The 24,540-nt window shown below is 34.9% G+C and overlaps 1 protein-coding gene across 6 annotated transcripts in view; it reads left to right on the forward strand.

Annotated features, from left to right (window-relative positions):
- Positions 1-24,540, forward strand: part of ROBO1 (roundabout guidance receptor 1) — a 1,129,252-nt gene that overhangs the window by 139,269 nt on the left and 965,443 nt on the right. For all 6 annotated transcript variants that reach the window (XM_072806522.1, XM_072806527.1, XM_072806524.1 and 3 more), the window contains exon 2: positions 20,128-20,264. In XM_072806522.1, coding sequence (XP_072662623.1) covers positions 20,177-20,264 — 88 coding nt within the window. In that variant the 5' untranslated portion in view covers positions 20,128-20,176. The remainder of the gene's footprint in view (positions 1-20,127; positions 20,265-24,540) is intronic.

Below are 24,540 nucleotides of genomic sequence, written 5' to 3' on the forward strand. Positions count from 1 at the left end.
GAGTGAAGGATCCATATGGAAGAGTAGTGGCAAATAAACATGAGTGGGTACACCTTTTGGTTACTGAGTCCTTTGAACCTCCAAGTTTAGATCTAATGGGATGAACATTTAAAGGCCAATGTAAAACTTTTTTGGAGAGGAAATAACTTATTGAAATCAAACTTTTAAGATTTCCCTGAATTTATAAGACAGATATATTTTATTTATGTTGTAACAGATAAGGCCATGAAAGAGCCCATCTAAAATATAATCTTATATAATTCATATATAAGAATTGCTGAATGAACTGTATTCATAAGTCAATAACATAGAAAAAATCCAAATGCTTATTACAAGGAAAAGGGATAAATTAATTTTAGTAGATTCATATAATGGGATATTATTTAGTAATAAAAATGTACCAAACTACCGCTGCCAAAATCATCCTGGATGAATCCCGTAGACATTATACAGTGACACATAAATCATATATTAGAATATATGACTTAGTTTTATGAAATTCAAAATAAAACTAATTGATTATGAGAGAAGTCAAAATTGTGATGTCCTCAGATGGCGAAGGTGAGAATTGACTGGAAAAGGAACATGGAGGAAATACCGTATGTCTTGATAACAGTAACAGCTACATGTACATATACACATGTAAATGCTTATTGATCTGTGTACTTAAGATCAGTGGACTTTATGCATATTTAATATAGTTTACTCAAAAACTTAAAAAAACTCATTGTTTTAGAGAATGAATAAATGGAAACTTAGGTAATTTTCACATCCAGATAAGAGATGACATGATTTTTGCTAACAGTGGATATATTGAAGATGGATGGAAATTAGAAGATTTGATAAACAATTCAGAGATAGAAACAATAGGACTTGGTGATGGTTTAGCTATGGGAAGTATGAAGAAGGATGATGAAATTCAAGTTTCTCTGACAACCTGGGTAAATTCAATAGAGAATAGCAATGATGGGATATGGAAATATGGCATGAGGACCTGGATGGATGAGTTGGGAAATACTGGAGAATAAATATATTTAGACTAGAGATGGGGGCAGGAGGGACTTGATTAAGAGTTCAGTTTTGAACATGTTCTTGAGTCAGACAAGTGAATATATATCAAACAGTCATTTGGATACATTGGCCTGGACTTCATGATAGAGGGCTAGGCTGGAGAAATGCCAGCACATAGAAAAGATTTATCAATGAGATTTTCTAAAAAAGGGGCCTAGGAAGAGAGGAGGGCCTAGGGTATCTTTCTAATGACTTCATTATTTAAAAGTGAGGTAGAGAAAGAGGAAAAAGATCCCAAAAAGCCCTCTAAAATGTACGGGCCAGAGGATAAAAGGAAAACCAAGAATGTGTAGCAAAACAGAGGCCAAAAAAAGAGAAGATTTCCAAAATAACAAGCAGCAATTGTGCTAAATATTTGTGACAGTTCTTATTTAAAGTGAAGAAAACATTGGCTACTTTAAGAAAAAGTCCAGGAAAAAAAAAATTAGCACTGTGATGGAGCAGAAATCAGATTGGAGTGGTAAGAAAAGTGAAGGAAAATTAAGGCAATAGAGACGGTTAACACAGCCAACTCTAGAGGAACTTAATAGTGTAAGGGCCATGATTAGATAAGGCCATAACTGGAATGGGTCAAGAACAATTACTTTTCATTGTTGTTATTGTTTTTGTATTGTGCTTGAAGTTATAAGATAATAGAACATGTTTGAACTTTGGTGGAAATAGTTGAGACAAAAAGATAAAAAACAGAGGGGATATGATTGGCTTGAATAAAGCAAAAAAGAAAATAATTGTTATTGGGGTGGAATTTTCTAGAAAAAAAATAAATCAACCACATCATGTTTTATTCAGATGTTATTTTACCATGCAAAAGACAAAGTAAGTGGAAAGTAATAACTTCTCTTTAGTACTGGGAATGGTATTACCTACACCATAAATTTTAATCTTTGATTTAATTTATCAGGAAAGGATCATAATTTTACAAATTCTATTTAACTGTGTTAAATCTGTTTTCCAACAACAGCAAAATACTCCTTATACCTTGAACCTCAAATCATTTTATAAATTTAAAAGCTACTAAAATGGTATAATCAATAACCAAATACCTACTTTTCCTATGATCATGTTATTGGTAAAATTGACTATATTACCTTTGATTGCTTTGTAATTTTTCACTATGTTAAAGGCTGAAGAACTTTCAAGTGCTTTATTTTAATATATAGATGTGGAGACGTGCAGTAAGTACCTTCAAATAATTATCATACACCAATTTTAACAGAGAAACATATACTATGCACTTTTCTTCTACTTCCTATAGCTACTTTTTTTCCCCTCCTCTATCCTGATCAGGCTTTTTGCAAGAAGTTGCTGCAGCCAAGGTCACATGCGTTACTGCTTGTGTTCTCTCTAGGATTTTGATGGATTCCTGTCTTATATTTAGGTCTTTCATCCATTTTGAGTCTATTTTTATGTATGGTGTAAGGACATCGTCAATTCATTCTTCTGCATGTGGCTGTTTCGTTTTCCCAACACCAGTTGTTGAATAGATTGTCCTTTTTCCAGTGGATAGTCTTTCCTGCTTTGTCAAATATAAGTTGACCATAGAGGTGAGGGCCCATTTCTGGGTTCTCTATTCTGTTCCATTGATCTATGTGTCTGTTTTTGTGCCAGTACCACACTGTCTTCATGATCACTGCTTTGTAGTAAGGCTTGAAGTCTGGACATGTGATGCCACTAGCTTGGTTGTCCTTTTCAACACTCCTTTGGCTATTCGGAGTCTTCTCTGGTTCCATACAAATTTTAGGATTCTTTGTTCCAGCTCTGTGAAAAAGGTTGATGGTATTTTGATAGGAATTGCATTGAATGTATAGATTGCTCTAGGAGCATAGACATTTTAATAATATTTGTTCTTTCAATCCATGAGCATGGGACATTTTTCAATTTCTTTGTATCTTCCTCAGTTTCTTTCATGAATGTTCTATAGTTTTTTGAGTACAGTTCCTATGCCTCTTTGGTAAGGTTTATTCCTAGGTATCTTATGGGTTTTGGTGCAATTGTAAAGGGGATCAACTCCTTAATTTCTCTTTCTTTTGTCTCATTGTTAGTGTATAGAAATGCCACTTATATTTTATATCCTGCCACTTAGCTAAATTCCTGAGAGTTCCTGAAATTTTGGGATGGAGTCTTTTGGATTTTCCACCTAGAGTATCATGTCATCTGTGTAGAGTGAGAGTTTCACTCTGCTGTGGGCTTTTTTTGTAGATGACTTTTGTGATATTGAGCTATGTTCCCTCTATCCCTACACTGTGATGAATTTTATCAAGAAATGATGCTGTACTTTGTTAAATGCTTTTTCTGCATCTATTGAGAGGATAATGTAGTTCTTGCCCTTTTATGTATGTAGTGTATCATATTGATTGATTTGTGGATATTAAACCACCCTGGTATCCCAGAAGGGTATCCCACTTGGTTGTGGTGAATAATCCTTTTAACATCCTGTTGGAGCATCTTGGCTAGTATCTTTTTTTTTTTTTTTTTTTCTTGGCTAGTATCTTGTTGAGAATTTTTACCTCTATGTTTCAGGGATGTTAGTCTGTGATTCTCCTTTTTGGTGGGGTCTTTGTTTGGTTTTGGGATCAAGGTAATGCTGGCCTCATAGAAAGAGTTTGGAGGTTTTCCTTCCATTTCTATTCTTTGAAACAGCTTCAGAAGAATATGTATCAATTATTCTTTCAGTGTTTGGTAGAACGGCCCTGGAATACCGTCTGGCCCTAGACTCTAGCTTGTTGGGAGATTTTTGATTACTGTTTCAATTTCCTTGCTGTTTATGGGTCTTTTCAGTTTTGGTAGTTTATACATCTCTAGGAATGCATCCATCTTCCAGATTGCCAAATTTTTTGGCATATAGTTGCTCATAATATTTTATAATTGTTTTTATTTCTTGAATGTTGGTTGTAATCTCTCCTCTTCATTTATGATTTTATTTTTTGGAATCCTTTCTCTTTTCTTTATGGTAAGTCAGGCCAGGGGTTTTTCAATCTTACTAATTTTTTCAAAAAACCAGCTCATAGTTTTGTTTATCTGTCCTACTGTTCTTTTGATTTCTATTTCATTGATTTCTGCTCTACTATTTATTAATTCTCTTCTCCTACCAGGTTTAGACTTCATTTGCTGTTCTTTCTCCAGTTCCTTTAGGTATAAGGTTAGGCTGTATATTTGAGACCTTTCTTATTTCTTGAGAAAGGCTTGTATTGCTATATACTTCCCTCTTAGGACTGACTTTGCTGCATTCCAAAGGTTTTGAACAATTGTGTTTTCATTTTCATTTGTTTCCATGAATTTTTTAATTCTTTTTTAATTTCCTGGTTGACCCATTCATTCTTTAGTAGGATGCTCTTTGGCCTTCAAGTATTTGAGTTCTTTACAAATTTCCTCTTGTGATTAAAATCCAGTTTCAAAGCGTTGTGGTCTGAAAATATGCATGGAATGATCCCAATCTTTCGGTACCAGTTGAAACCTGATTTGTGACCCAGGATGTGATCTATTCTGGAGAATGTTCCATGTGCACTGGAGAAGAATGCGTACTTTGTTGCTTTAGGATGGAATGTTCCGCATATATCTATGAAATCCATCTGATCCACTGTGTCATTCAAAGACCTTATTTGCTTGTTGATCTTCTGCTTAGATGATCTGGCCATGGTAGTGAGTGGGGTGTTTAAGTCCCCTACTGTTATTGTATTATTATCAATGTGTTTTTTAATTTTGTTATTAATTGGTTTATATAATTGGCTCCTCCCATGTTAGGGGCATAAATATTGGGGTATTTAGCCCATTTACATTCAGAGTAACTACTGAAAGATATGACTTTAGTGTCAGTGTATTACCTGTAAAGTCACTGTTTCTGTACATTTTCTCTATTCTTTTCTGGTCTGTGTTACTAATGGGCTCTCTCTTTGCATAAAGGATCCCCTTTAATATTTCTTGCAGGGCTGATTTAGTGATCCCAGAATCTTTTAGTTTCTGTTTGTCCTGGAAGCTTTTTATCTCTCCTATTTTGAATGACAGCCTAGCTGGATAAAGTAGTCTTGGCTATGTATTTTTCCCATTTAGCATCTTGAATATATCATGGCAGTCTTTTCTGGCCTGTCAGGTTTGTGTGGATGGGTCTGCTGTCAGGATAATGTTTCTACCCTTGTAGATTTCCAGTCTCTTGTCCTGAGCTGTTTTCAGGTTTTTCTCTTCTCAGAGATTTGCAGTTTTCATTCTTATATGTCAAAATGTTAACCTATTTTTACTGATTTTGAGGGCAATTCTCTGTGCCTTCTGGAATTGAATACCTGTTTCCTTCACCAGATTAGGGAAGTTCTCCACTATAACTTGCTCCAGTATATCTTCTGCTACTCTCTCCCTCTCTCTTTCTTCTTCTTCTGGGATCACAATTATTCTAATATTGTTTTGCTTTGTGGAATTCCTCCCACTGATCCAGTAATTGCTTATCTCTTTCTCAATTTCTTTATTCCCCATCATTTTGTCTTGTATATCACTAATTCTCTTGTCTGCCTCATTTATCCTAGTAGTTAGAGCCTCCATTTTTGACTGCATCTCATTAATAGCCTTTTTTTATTTCAACTTGATTAGATTTTAGTTCTTTTATTTCTCTAGAAAGGGATTCTCTAGTGTTTTTGTAATAATTATTTTGAACTTTGGTTCCAACATCTTAATTATCTCTGTACTGATTAGGTAAGTACTGCCTTTTGTTCTTTTTTGAGGTGAGTTTTTCTGTCTTGTCATTCTGTCCAGAGAAGAATAGATGAATGAGAGAACAAAATACTGTAATGGCAACAACAACCGCAGAGACATACATGCCAAATAAATAGAAGAGACTCAAAATCTAAAAAAAAAAAAAAAAAAAAAAGAGAGAGAGAGAGAGTGAGAAAGAGAGAGAGAGAGAATATGGTCAGACAGGTGAACAGAACAGAGCCATATGCTGGATCCTATGTATATTTTGGTCTGTTTGTTAGAAAACTAGATCACAAAATTGTAAAGAGAGAAAAACTTAAAAATGTACAAAAGTAAAATACAATGAAAGGATAGAATGTAACTGTACAAATGAAAATTAAAAGACAAAAACAATTTTTAAAAAAGAAGGAATATAAACAGGTGAACAGAACAGACCAATAACACTATATCCCAGGTGTATTTTGGTCTGATCCTTAGAAGAAATGACATCCAAAAATTTTAAAGAAAAACTTATATATGTATACAAAAATAAAATTAAATACATCAAAAGGATAGAATATAACTGTAAAGTGAAAATTTATTTTATTTATTTTTAAGATGAAAATTTAATAGACTCAAAAGAAAAGAAAAAAGAAAAATTCTCTTTTTCAAAAGAAAAGAAAAGAATATGATCAGAAAGGTAAAGAGAACAGAGCAACACAATAGATTCTGAGTGCATTTTGATCTGTTAGAAGAAACTGCATCCCAAAATTATAAAGAAAAAAACCCTTATGTATGTATAAAAATAAAATTAAATACAATGAAAAGACAATGTAACTGTAAAAACGAAAATTAAAAAAGGCTTAATAAAAGCATTGATAAAGTAAGAAATTGGTTGAAAAAGGAACACGGGACGCCTGGGTGGCTCAGGGGTTGAGCGTCTGCCTTCTGCCCAGGGCCTGATCCTGGAGTTTCAGGATCAAGTCCCATGTCGGGCTCCCTACATGGAGCCTGCTTCTGCCTCTGCCTGTCTCTGCCTCTCTCTATGTCATGAATAAAAAAAAAATAAAATTCTTAAGAAAAAGGACCGCAAAAAAAAAAATTAAAATTGAAAGACTAATGAGTCATAGGGAAAAACAAAACAAAACCCTGAGTTCTGCATACTGTTTCCCCCTAGTGCTAGAGTTTTGCGATTGTGTGATCCGTAAACTTGGTGTTAGCAGATGTTTTTGCTGATCTTCCGACGGGTGGAATTGCAGGGTCCTTGCCAGGGCCCAGGCTGAGTGATCTGCCCTGATTACTCTAGGTGGCTTTTGTTCCCTGAGGCTTTCTGTGCAGCGTTAGAGGATGAGGATAGAAATGCAGCCTCAGCCTCCAGGCCGGGAGCTGAAAGCTTGGGGCCCCACCCCTCAGTGCGCCCCCAGGGAGAAGCAGTCCATCACTTCTGTGACCCCTGACTCTGTCTGCACCCTATGCTCACCCCACCTATGACCAAGCATTTCTGTCTCAGGCACGTGACCCCCTTTCAAGTCTCTAAACTCTGCAGCCGCCTGAGGCACACCTGTGCTGCTCCACCCCAGGGAGGAAGGGGGATGTCGGGTTCTGCTGCTTGCCAGGCCCCTGCTCCGCAGTCTTGGCAGCCCCAGTTTCCAGTTCAGGGCAGAACATTGATGAGAACCCACTCCTGGGCTCACTGATTACAGCCAGTTTCCTCTTCTGATGCCTGGGAACTCTAGGTACCCCCAGTCCTCCTGTGACCCCCGAGGATCCTGAGACTACACGGTACCACCCAGGATTCCACCCAAAGCTTCACTGCTTGAGTGTCTTTCAGGCAAGACTCCTTAAAATGCTGATTTTGTGCTCCACTGCTCTGTCACTTTCTGGTAGCCAGTTGCCAGAGGCTACCCACCCCTTTAGCCCCCCGTCTGTCTTCCCATATATCCCCTCGCATTCACTTCTCCGCACCTCCTACCTTGCAAAAATTGGTCACTTTCTATTTCTAGAGTTGCAGCGATTCTTTTCTTAGATCTCTGGTTGAGTTTGTAGGTATTCAGAATAATTTGATAGCTATCTAGCTGAATTCCTGGGACCACACAAAACTAAGTTCTCCTACTCCTCTGCCATTTGGGGGGAAAAAGAGTTAATTGGCTTGTTTAAATAAATTTCTTGGGCAGGCTGTGTAATGAAACCTATACTCATAGAGAAATAAGAACTGTGTCTTGTCCCTTTGTGAGAGTGTTTTGCTAGAGGATCTTACCCACAGGAGTGGAATGGAGAGGCAAATGAAGTTAGGCCTTTTAAAAAGAAGAAATATTTTGGGGGGGGGTGCGGAGCCTGACATGGGACTCAGTACCAGGACCCCAAGACCATGACCCAAGCTCAAACCAAGAGTAGGAAGCCCAACTGATTGCGCCACTCAGGCCATTTGAGACTATCCCGATTTCACAGGTGTCAAGACAGAAAAAAATGTTGGATCTTAATTTTATGCCTTATAATATATATGACAACATGGAATAGTGAGGGATGGCCATGAATATGATAGGAATCACAATCAGAAGTAGTTAAGAGTCCAGCTAAGTGTTCATCCACATATGTTTAAAGATGAATAGTCCTGCACTTCTGATTGTATCATTTAAAAAATATTTATTTATTCATGAGACACAGAGGAAGAGAGAGAGAGAGGCAGAGACACAGGCAGAGGGAGAAGCAGGCTCCTTACAGCGAGTCTGACATGGGACTCGATCCTGGGTCTCCAGGATCAGGTCCTGGGCTGAAGGCGGAGCTAAACCTCTGAGCCACTTGGGCTGCCCTGGTTATATCATTATTAAAAGAGTTGAACCAAATTCAAACCCCCAGAAATATTAAGATTTTTCTTTTTGCAGTATAACAACCTAGCATCAGTAGGATTGTACAAGGCCTGCCCCAAAAAAATAACCCAAATTCCAACTGCAACTATTTTTATTTTCAGAAGATTGTTTTGGATGGGTTGTGGTAAGAAGTTATTTATGTGACTATGATTGATTTTATGTTGAAATTTCTGCTCTTTTGTTAACATAATAAATTATTTGTTTAAAATAGGATAGTTGGTAAGATTTCATTAGCCAAATAAATGAAATTAATTTACAGTCCAACTGCATTTCCCTCCTGATATACTGAATGGCCAGGTCTTTCTGGGTAACTTACATACCAGCCCAGCTATATAGCTCTAAAATCACTTGGTTAGTAATTAGGTGTTTATCAGATTCTTGCTGAAAAGGCATGAGACAGTTATCTGACACAATTATCTTTGAAAATTGAATCCTCCATTTCTGGTCCTGCTGAGGACATTCACATGAACACTGAGTGGTTTAAAGCTAAATGCCTTTCAAAAACCCTTGCCTTCTAGAATGCATGCAACATGGTTAGTTGCCAATCACAGAATTTTCCCCATCTTTCACCTATTGCCTTTTGTGGGTGAATCTTTTTGTTATAAGCCTTTGTGTATGTTGACATATTAAAATTACCCCTGACCTGCTCTTCTGCTACTTTGTCTTTCTTACTATAACATTACTAATAGCCAGTCTGAAATTTAATGCTGGCTCCTTTTGTTCCTTCTCCATTGCTGTATCTTCATAAACTAACCCAACCAAAGTGAAGACAATTGCTCAAATTAACTAGACTATATGTGCATTTGGGGTAATGATATTTCTAGAGCTATTTGCTCTTGAGCAGTCTAAAAATTTTGCAGCTCACTTAAGTTTTAATGTGTAATCTACTCCCAGTTTGGAAATTAATATCAAGCTTTAATATGAATAGTTGTAAAAAACACAGTTATTCAGGCACTTAAAAATTCAAACCTGAAGTAATAGATTTTAATTTAAATGTCACATCCATTTAAGAATGATGCTGTGACTCATCTCCCAATAGAATTGAACCAATTTTAGGATTCCATACACATTCGAGGCAGTGCATTTGAAATTTATTTGTTTAGAAAATAAAAGCAAATAACAAAAAATGACTACATTTTGCTCTGGTTAAGTTTTATGTTAAGTATAATGTTTCTATAAGCATTTTCTGTCTTTAGCCACCATGATTTCTTGCCTGATGTATGGCAGTTTTCATAGATGGACTTTATGAATGTAATAGCTTTTATGTTTGTATTTACAACCTCTCTGTAAGTACATTAGTTTAGGTGCATATCATTGTGTTCATATTACTGTGTGCATCCATCTATCCATTTATTCAACAAATATTTAGTGTCTGCTAAATGGCAGACTTTGCCATGGTGCTAGAATTGTAGACCATTGCAACGGTGACGTATATACCTCATGATCTTCAGATTTGCTTGCTTCATGCCTGTGATTTCCAGAGTTTTTATCCTATACCACATTTATTCAATTCTTTCTTCTACTTAAATGTCTTTTTGCACACAGAGCTCTTTACATTATGGCTTCATTCTGTATTTTCAATTTCCTCTCCAACCACAGCCCCACATGTATGTGTCACCTGAAATCCCATCCAAATACAATCATTTATTGTTTTTTAAAACACACAGACCTCTATGCCTCTGTGCAGTTGGTTCTTTTGTTTAGAATTCTTTTTCCTCTGCAGTCTTAAAAATTTCTGGCTTGATGAACAACTACCATTCCTTCAAATCCATTGAAATGTTTACTTCTGTGGTGAACATTTTCCAATTTGCCAGAAACCTTATTGCTTCAATTTCACAAAACAGTACTCTGTTGAACTCTTTGATAGAAACAACCATCCTCTATGTAACTTACCTGGGTCTACCTCTCCCTGCCATACTACAAGCTCTTTCTGGGCAAACACTGTGTGGTATTCATTTTTGAATCTTAGGATGGCACATAAAGGTTCTCAAAGAAATATTATTCAATAAATGAAGCATAGGTTCACAGCTATGGTCATTTTAGTATCCTTTTTTGGTACATTCTTGCTTTCTTTGTTTTTAAAGAAAGTCATCTAATAGTGACATCATACTCCATTAAATACACTTTTAAAACCTTATCTGGTATTTGTATTTATTGAAGCTTAATAGTAGCACAGCTTGTGCTGTTTACCTTTAACTTGCGAATAGCTGAGTTTAATTGAAGTCTTGGTCTCTAAAGTGAAAAAATGAGTCACCAGCATTCCTTTTCAATTATATTAAACAGAGAGAAGAGAATGATCATGGCAGCACTTGAAAGGTGAGGATGTTCAGAAGATAACTAACTTCACTGTTATACAATAGGTTTGTTGTTACTCCCAGGAACTGCCACTAGAACATGCTTGCTAAATCAACTGTTCAGTTTCTCTTATTTTCTCTCATCTTTTTGCTTTCTCCCCTTCTCTCCTCTCCACTGCTCTGCATTTCTCCCTCTCAACATAAGTGTCAAGCCAGACCAGCTTCATACTTAACTTTTCTTTGAACAAACCAATGCCCATAAAATTTCCTCTATTTCTGTTATCAGTGCTAAGATAAATCTAACTTATCGGAGGCGACACTCATTTTTAGAATAGTGAGGCCATTGATGCTTATTTCCACGTTATGTTACTTGAAAGATGATATTGTCCAGAAAAATATGTCTGCAAGTGGATTTACTTTTAGCTGGGATGACCAAACATCATGTGTCCCACTAATTTTCATCAGAATGATGAAATGAAAAATATGATTGAAGGTCAAGTGGGCATAGAATTCATCTGATGGAGCTAGCGTGAGCAGAGCATTTTGAAAATTGCTTTTGTTTGAAAATTGCTTTCTTTTTGTCTTTGTGTACATGAGTATTCTTTTAAGGGATCATCTTTGTGAATTTGAACATTGATTTTGAAGAGTGCCTGATGTAGACAGTTATCATTTTAGCTGCAAATAAGAAAAAGGAAAAAAAAAAACTCTGGTAGATATTCTTTATATTAAATCTTTAAATTCTATCTGCATCTTTATATGCAGCATTTATTTACATTAAATCATCTTTTAAATGTCTTTATTCTTAATATAATTCCACTAGTAGATAAACACAATCTTTTATTTTTAAACAAGTCTGAAAATTAGGTTGCCTGAAGCAACCCTATGATTAAAGCAAAAATAAGATAAAAATCTCCATTTTGCTGTCTTTACCTTTGCCTTTATGTTAGCAATACTAATGAACTTCACTATGTTTAGGGTGAAAAATTGATTTGAACCTTTCTGCAGTTACTGCTGTGCTTTTTTTCCTCCTTCTTTCCCTAAGGATTTGTGCAGTTTAATTTGGCATTGATTCTTTAATGATTACAGTAGCTATAGTAGAGAGACTGGTGTTTATCTTCATCATGCCCTGTAGATAGCACATTACGTTTATTTTTATACATAACTGTAGTTTCATAATTTAGATAAGATACTCTAGCCAGTGGTTGACAGCCATCTTACTGCCTTTATTGATTTTATATTTTGATCTTGAAATGCATATATTAATTCTTGCCATTCGCTGTGTTAAGATATCTAACTCAAAAGTCATGCTAGTGTTGCTTTAAAACCAATGCTGAAGTGCTGGCTTCCACATGCTGAAAGGAGACCAAATATTAAGTAGAACTTTTGGTGATTGTTAATTTAACTGTCTTCAGGCTGTTCATAGTACTGTGTGAAGATGTCAATCAGCATTTTGAATATGCCATGTGCGATGCTTTAAGAACTAGCTAATGCTTCAGATATCATTTTGTAGCAATAAAACAATTATCTGTCCTTTCTTTGTGATGATTCTCTTAGAACTGTAACATGTAATCATCTTAGAACAATACCTCAAGGGAGGGTGAAGTTCAGTTTTACTATTAGTTGAGATTATTTCTTTTGATGTCTTCTTTTAAATAATATTAGCAATCAGCTTCATTGCCACGTCTTTAAACACCTTAATCAGTGAAATGTATGGAACAATCAGAAGTTGAGTATTTTGGAAGTCTTTAGGAATATAGCAGATACTTTACATTATGGCGAATTGCTTACTGTCTTAAACCTTTAGGGCTGCTGTAACAAAATACCTTAGACTACATGGATAGTAAGCAACAGAAATTTATTTCTCATGATTCTGGAGGGTAGGAAGTTCAGGATCAAGTCCCTGGCAGGTCTGGTTTAGGGTGAGGGCTGATTCCTGATTTATAGACAGCAGGCTTCCCGTCTCTGTGACTACTGGGGCTCCCTTATAAGGGAACTACTATCATTTGTGAGGAGTCCATCCTCATGACCTAATCACCTCTCAAGCACTCCACCTCCTAAAGTCATCCGATTGGGGATGTGATGATTAAGTTTCAACAAATGAATTTTGACCAGACAGAAACATTGTCCATCCATGGCATTAAAAAAAAAAAACTAGTATAGGTTGAAGAGTAACAATTCTAAAAGAACGTATGTCACAGATTACTTTATCTTCTGATTATTAATTCATGGTAACATATCTGACTACATGGTACTAATAGATGGACATGTTAAGTAAATTGACCAAGTAAATAAAAAGTTAGTTTCTTTGACTCTTTGTTCTGACTTGGTAACATATTTCAGTTTATTTTGGAATCAGAATAAAGAGTCCCAACTCATCTCATGCTTTATATACAGCCTGAGGTTTATTGCCGTGAGTTTTCTCACAGTATGTTTAAAATGGTGTGTTTTCTGGAAATGTAATGAGAATTAATTAGTCTTTATGAAATGAATGGAGGCATAATTGGATATAAGGTCCATGATCCATCCAAATAAAGCTGAAGTGTGAATAGTAATATGGCTCTGCCTACATGTTCAGGAACTTTAAGAAATTAGGCAAACCAGTGAAAATCTCACTAATTCCCTTACTTCTGCTATTCTTGATTAACTCTATGCTGTTTTCCATGTACTCCTTAATCTTGCCTTCATTTCTATATTTTCCAGTCATGTATTTTATTTTCAGTATTGATTTCAAACTCATTTTCCAAAGAGTCTTTTGTTTTTAGTTTCTTTTCTTTCCTCTTCTTTCTTTACAAAATCTGTATATATAAATGAAGTCAGAAAGTTAATGATGACACTTTAAACCTAGGATATTAATAATTTGAGGTTTAGGATAACGTAAACATCTGACAAAATGTATAGTACCTGTATCCTTCTAAGAAGGAAGAGTTCCCTAGGTGTATGAGAAGCCGAAGGTATTAAGGTGTATGTATATGTGTGTGTATAAATGTTTTAGGTCTAAACCCTAAATGTGTGCTTTAAGTATTCTGCTTTTTGTTTATTTCTTTGTTTCAAGTTTTTATTTAAATTCTAGTTGGTCAACATATAGGGTAATACTGGTTTCAGGAGTAGAATTTAGTGATTCATCACTTGCATGTAACACCCAGTGCTCATCACAAGTGTCTTCCTTAATACCCATTACTCATTTAAGTGCCCTGCTTGTATACGTAGTATGCTATTTTCCAATAGTATACTTTTTATAAGAGATGTGACATTAACAAGAATTTGATAATAAATTGTCCAGTTTAACTTGTCTATGTGAAAGCACTAAATCAGCTTTTTAGAAGGTACTATATACTTTTTATTATTATTTCAAATGTAAAGCACCCCCACCTAAATAGAAGTAATAATAAATTCTAGGCAGAGTTCCCTACAGACTTATATATAGATTATTATTGTAGAGAACTCTAAAGTAAGACTAAATTAGCTAGTCATTTAAGAAAATTATACATACACACACATTTCTTTTAAGTCTTCCAGTTAACTAGGTGGATAATTTGAAAACGGCAGCACATATTTCCTTTTTTTTTTTTTTTTCTTTATGGGTTCTAGAGTCATGTGCTTCACCAAATTCTATTGCCTTTCCTTTGCAGTGTCTTAATATTTATACTTTCTTTTTATCCCACTAAGTAGACCTTTATAGACTATCTTACTCACCAATCATTTTAGAATATACTAATAGTCCTTTACATGGTTCTTTTGTCTTGATTTGCTTTCTTTTCCAAGTTATATAATTGTTACCTAGTTTTATCTTCCCATATGCCATCACGCTGTGATAAGAAAAAAAAAACATGAATTAGCCTTGCATTCAGGATGCTGCGTTTCTCTGACATCTTAATTTCATGGAAAGAAAAATTAAATAGAGTTGATTTGAGTTAACTTATATGAATTGATTTCAGTTCACGTATATGTGCTAACTACATACATTCATGCAGACAACTCTCTGGAGATTCTGAACTCATGTTGTCATGTGGAAAATGACTATGTATTATTTTCCTGATGTGATTAAATCAGATGGGCCAATAAATAAGTAAACTGTGAGGTGCTGCATATAGATTATGTCTTATTTATTTTTCTTTTTTACACATCTCTTCCATTCCAGCCACACTTACCTACACATTGGTTGTCTCTCCCACTGAGTGTCTTGTCCTGGTTTCTGCAGTTATGTGACTTCAACACATCCTGTGAAGCCTAGGCCAGCCCAATCCCCTTCCCACCTTCAGTTTCTCCAGTGCCCACTTTGCCCTTTGTGTCTTTGTCACTCATACATAATTATCTGCTCTAACTTGAAGAGTGTAGATTTATTTTGTATCTAGATGAATCTCCACTGCCTGGCACAGAGTTCTCCATGTATTCACTATGAAAAAGTATTTATGAATTATTTGTTTATTTATAGCTCTTTCATCAAACCTGATTTTGGATTCTTAATTTCTGTTTTAACTTCCAAAATTTTCCAGACTATTTTGGGTAGAGACCTTTAATTTTTCATGATTGATTTTCCTTTCAGTGTTTTAAGAGGTTAGTCCCATGTGAGTAGACCAAATTTCATCTATCTCATTTGTAAAGAGGGAGACTATCTCCTTACTGTGTGTAGATTGCCAAGTGATTCATCTATTATATACGAATCCAAAAGGAGCCTGGCCTTTTTTCTGGTCATTGATCTCACAAGGACAGCCAGGTTTCGGGGTCACCTATTATCCACCGGACTCCAGAAATTGTTTTGGTTTCATTTGAAAAGGAAAAAATAAGAGGGTAGTGTAGCTTAAAGAAGAACAAATTTTGGTTAGTAACAAGGAAGGCTTTGGTAAATATAGTTTCTGTCCTAAATATGAGCAAGAGAGAGAGCTACCTACCTATGCTGAAGAGTTTCAGAAGAAACTGAAATCTACTCATCGTGATAACACTGATATGCTAAGGAAATGTTTGTGTTCTTAAGTAATCCAAAATGTGTGCACAAATAAGTATTTTTGACTTTGTTGTACCATGCATTTACCTAAATTAATTTCTTATGGAACTTTTATACTTTTTAAGAAATTTCATTATTAGTCAGCAGAACAGACTTTTCCCAAAATATGTATTTTAAAAACTCTCTTTAAGGCAATCCTCCTCCTAAAAGCAGGCAAGCAATGCATTTATTTTTATATGAAAATGTACAATAGCAGCACAAATACATGCAAAGTATATGTATATAACATATTACCTTTTAACACCAAGGGCCCTGTGGAAAGTATCTATATCATCATTGGGGTGGTCAGTACTTAGCTCTATATGTTTATTAAATTTAAACCTATACTGTAAATGGGTTCATTTTAACATATATAAATTTAACTTAATAAAAAGTTCATTAAACTAAATCAAAACCCCTAAAGTCTTACAAGTTAAACCTAAAGCAGACACTATTCAAATGTGAAGCAACATGTAAATACAGATCTAAGACTGGTTCCATCATCACCCTGGAGGAACCCCACTGGATGCTATTTGAAGTTGGGAGTCATGATGATATTAACATTATTAGATATCAGGTGATGAAACAGACACTCTTTTAGACACCCCATACATATTATCTTACCCAATGATGTAGCTGTTATTGTTATTATTCAGATTTTATATTTGAGAAAGATGAGACTAAGAGAGCTTAATTTTTTTTGCCCAAAGTCAACATCTGAGTGGTGGAGCTGAGCATCATACCCAAAAATTTAGTATTGCCATCTATGCTTTTAAAATAGTGCACTATATTACATCCATAGATTTATTATTCCCCCAAAATAATATAAATATATATATGTATGTTACATTTTAAAGATTTTTTGTATTTATTTGAAAGACAGAGAGGCATGAGCAAGGGGTGCAGAGGGAGAGGGAGTGAGAAAATCCCAAGCAGACTCCATGCTGAGAATTGAACCCAATGCAGGGCTTGATCTCACAACCCTGAGCCAAAACCAAGAGTCAGATACTTAACCAACTGCACCATTCAGGCACTCCAGCCACCAAAATTATAATTTTAAAGCATTATATTACACTAAATAATTCTGTAACCTCATAACCAGCCTAATATTTCACAGCAGAAAAGGATATTACATTTTTTTCTCTTTTCTCATGTCATAGTAGTTTCTTTAATTCAAAACTGTATGAATATACATTCTTAGTACTTTGCTGGGAGGCCTTACTTATATATATAGCTATGGAGAAAAGCGTTCATGGGGGTTGTGTTTGTGGTTGTTGAATTTACTGTATTTTAATACTCAGCCTCCAAATGCAGTTATATCACATTCTTCACTAAAATCAGTTGTCTTATTATTAATATATCAAAGATGTGATTTTACATAAGGGGTTAATTTTAGGGTACGTTCATTTTTAGACAGGCCTCTTGAAGATTAAAATTCCAAACTATTATGATTTGTGTACATAGCAAATAAGGTAGTTGCCACTTCTGATTTGTGGATTGTACCTTAAAATCATGCTATGGTACTAGCCACTCACCATATAAAGTCACAGAATTGTCCTTAACTAATAAAATTTGGTTTTATGAATATACTAAAACATCCTTGAAGTTTGAAATATCTGCTTGTTAATATACCTGGCAGGAGTTCAACCAGTTATAAAAAATAATTTTCCTTCCAGGTTTATTTTCTTATGATTATTGCATTTATTGCATTGGTTTTATATTGTTTTTTAAAAGCTGTTTTTTTGTTTTTTGTTTTTTGTTTTTTTTTGAGAGAGAGAGAGAGCACACACACGAGTGGGATGAAAGGGCGGAGGGAGAGAATCTCAAGCAAACTCCCTGCTGAGCACAGAGCTGGACATAGGGCTCCATCTCACTACCCATGAGATCATGACCTGAGCTGAAATCACAAGTCAGAGGCTTCACCAACTGAGCCACTGAGGCAACCCTATTTCACTGATTTTAAAAGAAGAATGCACATATTTGATACAGGCCTTTATTTTATCGATGGCTACTGGCAGCTAGTAAGTTATGGAATTATTAATAAAATTGTTAGGGGGATCCCTGGGTGGCGCAGCGGTTTGGCGCCTGCCTTTGGCCCGGGGCGCGATCCTGGAGACCCGGGATCGAGTCCCGCGTCGGGCTCCCGGTGCATGGAGCCTGCTTCTCCCTCTGCCTGTGTCTCTGCCTCTCTCTCTCTCTCTCTCTGTGTGACTATCATAAATAAATTTAAAAAAATTAAAATTGTTAGAATATAACCAACCACAGATATGAAAATCTTAGTTTCAATAATTATCCTTTAAGTATCATTTACCTACTATAATAATTCTAAATGTTCAAATAATAAGCAAATTATAAACAGCTTCTAGATTCATATTTGCTTTTATTTACATCAAAAGCTGAGGCAAAACTACTCAGGTACATATAAAGAATACAAGATCTATGGGCAGCCCAGGTGGCTCAGTGGTTTGGTGCCACCTTCGGCCCAGGGTGTGATCCTGGAGACCAGGGATCGGGTGCCACGTCGGCTCCCTGCATGGAGCCTGTTTCTCCCTCTGCCTGTGTCTCTGCTTCTGTCTCTCTCTCTCTCTAATGAATAAATAAATAAAATCTTAAAAAAATAGAATACAAGATCTAGGGTTTATCTCAAAACAGGGACTCTGATGTCTAGTTAGACGCACATAATAATCAAACGTTAGAGTGAGGAGGAATATGAAACTATCCCTAGGCAAACAGAAGCCAAGATGACAGGGTGACTGTTATATGGAAACCCAGTCAAGCAGAAGTTACTAGGATGCAGTGTATTTGTACATTTTCTCTGGAAGAACTAATCATCTATATATCACTGAAAAATGTGACTATAAGCAAACACTAATGGATTACTCTGAGAAGGAGCCTTTTTATATAGTAACAACTACATAGTATGGATTGAAGAGTGGAACTGTTCATGTAGGTTTGTGATTATCTGAAATCTAATCTACCTTCTACTCTCATTTGACACTTAAAACAGATAATACATGGAAGATAATGTTGTGGACATATGATGTCATTTATGAGTACTATACCAGGGTAAGGAGGGTTACAAAGGCATTGGCTCCAAGACAAGGAAAAAGGATAACAAATATGGACCTACAGTAGCAAGGGTATTTCTCTGTAGGCAAGGTTCTAGCCCAGACAAGAGTGGTTTGCAGAATTCTTAAAGAGAAGAAATAATCCTCAAATATCTTATATGTTCAGTGATTGTAGGTGTCTGGCAGGAGGATTAGGAGGCTCTGCTAAAGGAAGACTTGGCAATTAACTGTACAGTGATAAGTAATAAAGTAAGGACAGCTCAGCTCAACTGGACAAATTGATAATAGCTTTGTGTAGATAAACCTACAGAATCAATTAGGTCATCCTTTTCTCCAGCTGGCACTCTGAGTGTCACAAAATGACTGATAGAACTTTCTTTTTCTTTGGCAACAAATTACATTTTTTATTGTGCTAGATTTATTTATGTATTTTTGAGTAAGTGAACACATGTTTATCTACCTCCTATCTCCTAAATCTAACTTAAATGCCATGTATCTTTAGTGTAAGTTTGGTTGGTTCTCTGAAGCAAAACTGATTGGTCTTCCACCTGAATTCCTGTAGTTTTTTTCTGCCATCTGTGAAAGTCATCATCTACAAGGCACTATTTTATATTTCTTTGGTCCTTCATGACTCATACAGCATACTTTGTTCAAAATAGAACATGTACAAAAAATTTTAATGTGTTTATAAATTGATATAAAATATCCTCAAATTGTTTATCTACTTGAATAAAGAGAGAATATTTAGTCTTGTCTTCTGTTCTATCTTCAAAGTAGCATGGTTGACTGGCTCATTATAAGCTGTCTGTAAATATTTACTTAGAGAATGAATAACCATAATATTTTCTAGACCTGATGAAATCACTAAATTGGTGAGAAAATAGAAACATTTATCTGGCATTGCCTAAATGATATAGAAAACCAATGAATTATTTGCTAATTATGTCTGATTGAAAATGCAATTTCAAAATTAATAAATACTATATTTGTTCAAAATATATAGCCTAAGATATATTCAGTGTAATTTGTGTTTTATCATCTTGAAAAAATGGTATTTCAAATGCATTTGACCTGTAATTTTTCACAAAATATTTTTAATACTGTCTTTATCTCAATATAGATAAAGACTATCTGTAGTCAATTATTTGCTAACTATTAACAAATAATTTGCTATTTATTTTTTCTTCCAGATAAAGCCTATCTGTCACTGGCTGGGTGTAATGCAAGGAAGGGACAAAGATGAAATGGAAACATGTTCCTTTTTTGGTCATAATATCACTCCTCAGCTTGTCCGAAGATCACCTGTTCCTGGCGCAGCTTATTCCCGGTAAGTGCCATGCATTTGTTTTATCAAATCATGACCACTGCACTTTCTTTTGCTTTAAATTTGTTTTTCACTGTATGTCTTTAAGTCAAATTTGTTCATTTGCTTTCAAACTTGTAAGTCTGTGTGAATGGTTTCTTAAGTGTGTATGCTGATATGTTTCAGGGATCAAATATGCTTGAATACAGAGCACTTTATTAATTCCCTAGAGAAAGTGAGGAACTTGACAAATATTCACTATAACTGCAACATGTAAAGAGTTATTATATTAACTTAGTGAATTGGAGTGGTAGAAGAGCAATTATAGCAGGGGAGAAATGTGTGACACAAAAAGAAAAGCAGTTACAACTCACGTTAGTACTGTAGAAAAGGACCATCAAAACAAGTGAAGTATTTAAACCTGAAAAGCCTTTAGAGGAGTGACATGTTAATTAACAGGCTGAACAATGTCAGAATAAAAAAAGCAACATGCTGCCATAGTTACTATTGTTTTCCGTGAAGTTAGAAACTGGTTTCCTTGAAGTCATACTTTTATTAATGATGCTAGAATAACATAGCGGCAAAAAGCTTTACTTAACCTCTTTTATGGGAAATTAACTAAACCCAATGCTATGGTACAGGAAAATAGAAAAAATATTGATCCAAGAATGAAAAGATGTCAACTTTCCTCTAGTTAAATCTATGGGAATGAATTGTAGTTCATTTAGATAGGTTTAATTGGTCATCATAATTTAGACCAGTTATTCATAAAAGAGTGGCATATGGTGTTTCATTAAATTAAACCTTGAAGTTTGATTTTTATTTATTTTACTGTCATATTTCAATATCTGGCAACTGTATGTAATTATCATTTGTATCCACACATGAAACGGAATTCTTAAAACATCTATGGGCTTGACTTTTTTTCCCTTGCTGGGTTAAAATGGATACATTGACTTGGCAGGTAAGGGAGCTGTGAAAAAAGGAATGGAATTATATCTGTTAAAAGCATTTCCATAAGGTGAAAGTATACAGAAAATTTAGTCTGGTGTAGCAAAGTACATTTAGCTACTTTGTACTTAATACACTACTGAAATTACTAAAGTTTTTTTTTTTTTTTTTTTTTAAATCTGTTGCTACAGTCCCTTCTCTTGCCAGAACTCTGTTGAGTATTGATTAAAATTAGTGAATGGACCAAATGTCAAAGATTGACAATATGAAAAATATGCATTTTTAAAAAATGCAAATTAAGTACAAAATAACCCGTTTTTCAAATTGTTAGGGTAAAGAGGGCATTTGTATGAAAATGTTTTGAAAACCATGACTGTTGACACATACAGGTAGACATACAGCTTAAATATTCTTAAACTGTTTATCTGGCCAGCCAGTACCTGTTGCAAGTCAACAAATTTAATCCGTGATCTAGTTATCCAGCAGGTGGTCAGATCTCAAAATGAGCAGGAGTGTCTTGAATCATCTTTACCTAGATACCTGGAAGAAGGAATACATCCATTAATGTATGTGGTGGAAAGAAGTAAGGTTTATGTATGAAATATAAAGTTACCTTTCCATTCAAGAGGATATTGTGTCATTCCAAAGTAGACCAATCAATGTAAACATTTAGGCCTAAAATTTGTCGAGACTCTGCAATTACTATCCTATAGCTAAGCATTTTTAAAACTAAAAGAGAGCTTAAAATAAATGAATTTATTGTTTCATACAATATATAGATTGGTTTCAGAGGTGATCAGTTATCAATTAGTTAATAATATGTCAGACAGATTAGTAACTCAGGGCCTGTTTTGGAACAACACCTTAAAAAGAAATACGAGTATTGAAAGGGGTTGCATAAAATTATCCATCTTGCTCTGTACCACAGATTTCAAGAATTATTTCAAAGTAATTTACCTGCCAGAGGAAATATACTGTTAGCATTTCAAAAGGAACACCTGCAGAGGGGAAGCCATTTTCATAACTCCTGCCCCCAGGATGGTTGGTTTCAGGCTAAGGAGATTATAAACCTCCTGAAAGGAGTTGTAAGCCTCAGGTTCGCACCCCCGCCCCCCCCCAGTCATCTTAGAATGAACTGAGGCCCTGATTCCTTTTGCTGTTGTGCTTTTAGCTTTCTCATGTTTAGTAGAGACCTGGACCTGGAGTGAGGCTAGTGGAGTTTAGAGTGAGCAGAGATGGGAAGATCCATCTCAGTGATTTTTGAAGAAACAGTTTCTCATTCACCTGATTTACTTTCACTCTTCACCTTGACGAAAGAATATCCTCCTTCACAAGAAATTGATTTCAAAGGCAGATAGATGAAAAAACGTTAATAAGTTTTGAAAAACTGAGAAGTAAGCAGTCTCTAGAACTTAACTTGATGACTTACCACATGAACAGAAGTGTGTACAGGGACAGGTGTATATAGCCTCAGGGCACAAAGTAAAAAACAATGCAAATAACCATCATAATGCAAATTATTTTATTACCACAATAATAAAGAGGTGTTTGGTAAAGCTGTGACTTAGTTACTTGGTGTAATTAAATATTAAAATATTATTTGAATATAATGCTTGGCTTGATGGATTACCCAGCTCTCGTGTTTTTTTTTTAATTTTCTTTTTTGTCTCTCTAGATAATGCTTTTTAAAAACTGCTTATGTTTTATCATATTTACATTTTTGTGTATTTACAATATTGTATGGGAAGTGGTTGGTGTGTCAGCGAGGTGCCTAGAAATTACTTACCATTTTAAATCAAGAAATACTTTTGCTTGAAAGTAAATCATTTTTTTTTAGTAAATCAATTTTAAAAGAAAGAAGTAATTAAAAGGTGTATTCTAGGAATGATTAGGCCACTCGAACAATTTCCAGAGGTTGCCCTTCATTGCATGTAGAGCCTCTGAAAACCCGCCCCTGAATGAAAAACACTGCTAGATGTTTCTCTTGTCAATTTACCTCATCTCTTATTTACATATAAAGTACTCTTAAGCCAACAGTGGTTATCTCCTATATAGGCTATAGAAATAGCCTGCTGTATCTGGGCTATGCCACATCTTTATTTAATCTCTCCTACAAAGGAATCTGACAGATTCCCATCTTTACATTTTAAACATCCACCTCTGATTGCAACAGATGTCAGAAGACAATGAAAGACAAATGCTAAATGATATGTTTTAAAAGTCTACATTTCGCATATAGTGGGTTGAATTGAAACTTTGAAGAACACCAAGGTTAAAAATAAAAAACGACGATGTTGAATTCTGGGTGTGTATTGAAAGATTTTAAGTGGAAATATATGAGGAGGAGAAAACACACACAAGGTTGTATTTCTATTTGAATAAATCCGACAGCCCACTTTCAAGTTAAACGTGATTTATTTTTTCCTCTCTCTTCTCTACACGTGCAGCAGCATTTTCCCTCATTAAAGATGCAGGTGCTGACAGGGTTATTTCCTTTGCCCTGCCTCATGTCAACAAGGCTTGAGTGTGAAATTGTCTGAAATGATTTACTGCTTCCCCTCCCCACCTACCCATCCACCATCACTTCATTACCTTGCTGTTTTACCCAGAGGAAGGTAATTGCAAGGAGCTACGTATTATTTGGATTTGAATCATCTATAGAGAAATTATAAATTTTAAATAAAGAATTCTTCATATAAAATCTAGACGTAATATATATAATTATATATATAACGATTCCCATATATACTTATTTTTGTGTTTTATTTTTCACATGCCCAACAGGTTTTTAAATAGATTTGAGGAATTATTTCAGATCTTAAAACTTTCCTTTGAAATGTAAAAAAATAAAATAGAAAGTGTATTTCTGAAACGGAAATGTGATAGAATCTTCAAACGATTCCTTTGGAGTATACTATTTAATTAATAATGTTGCATGTACACATCCTCCAAAGATTTTTATCTACAAGCATGATTTTTCCAATGGTTGTTATTAGTTTCTAGAGCACAGTATCCATGGGCAGTGATAAGGAAAATACATATGATTTTTCAGTCTATAAAGATTACTTGTTCATAGGCAGTTTGATTTTTTTTTTTAGCTGGATTGACTATTCAGAAATTAATTAATTTTAAAAACTTAAAAAGTCTCTTCTATTAGAATATAGCATTTAAACTACAAAGTAAAAAAAAAGTAAACTACAAAGTACTTTAACAGGTTACTTAGCTCTTTCAACTATACATTAATAGAGGTGTTACTATAAACAAAAGTAAAAAAAAATGTGTATATAAAAGAGTAAATAAAAGTGATATGACTTTATATGTTACTTGACAAATCTGTGTGATTATAGAA

This window comes from Canis lupus, chromosome 30 (genome assembly GCF_048164855.1).
Source record: "Canis lupus baileyi chromosome 30, mCanLup2.hap1, whole genome shotgun sequence".
NCBI lineage: Eukaryota > Metazoa > Chordata > Mammalia > Carnivora > Canidae > Canis > Canis lupus.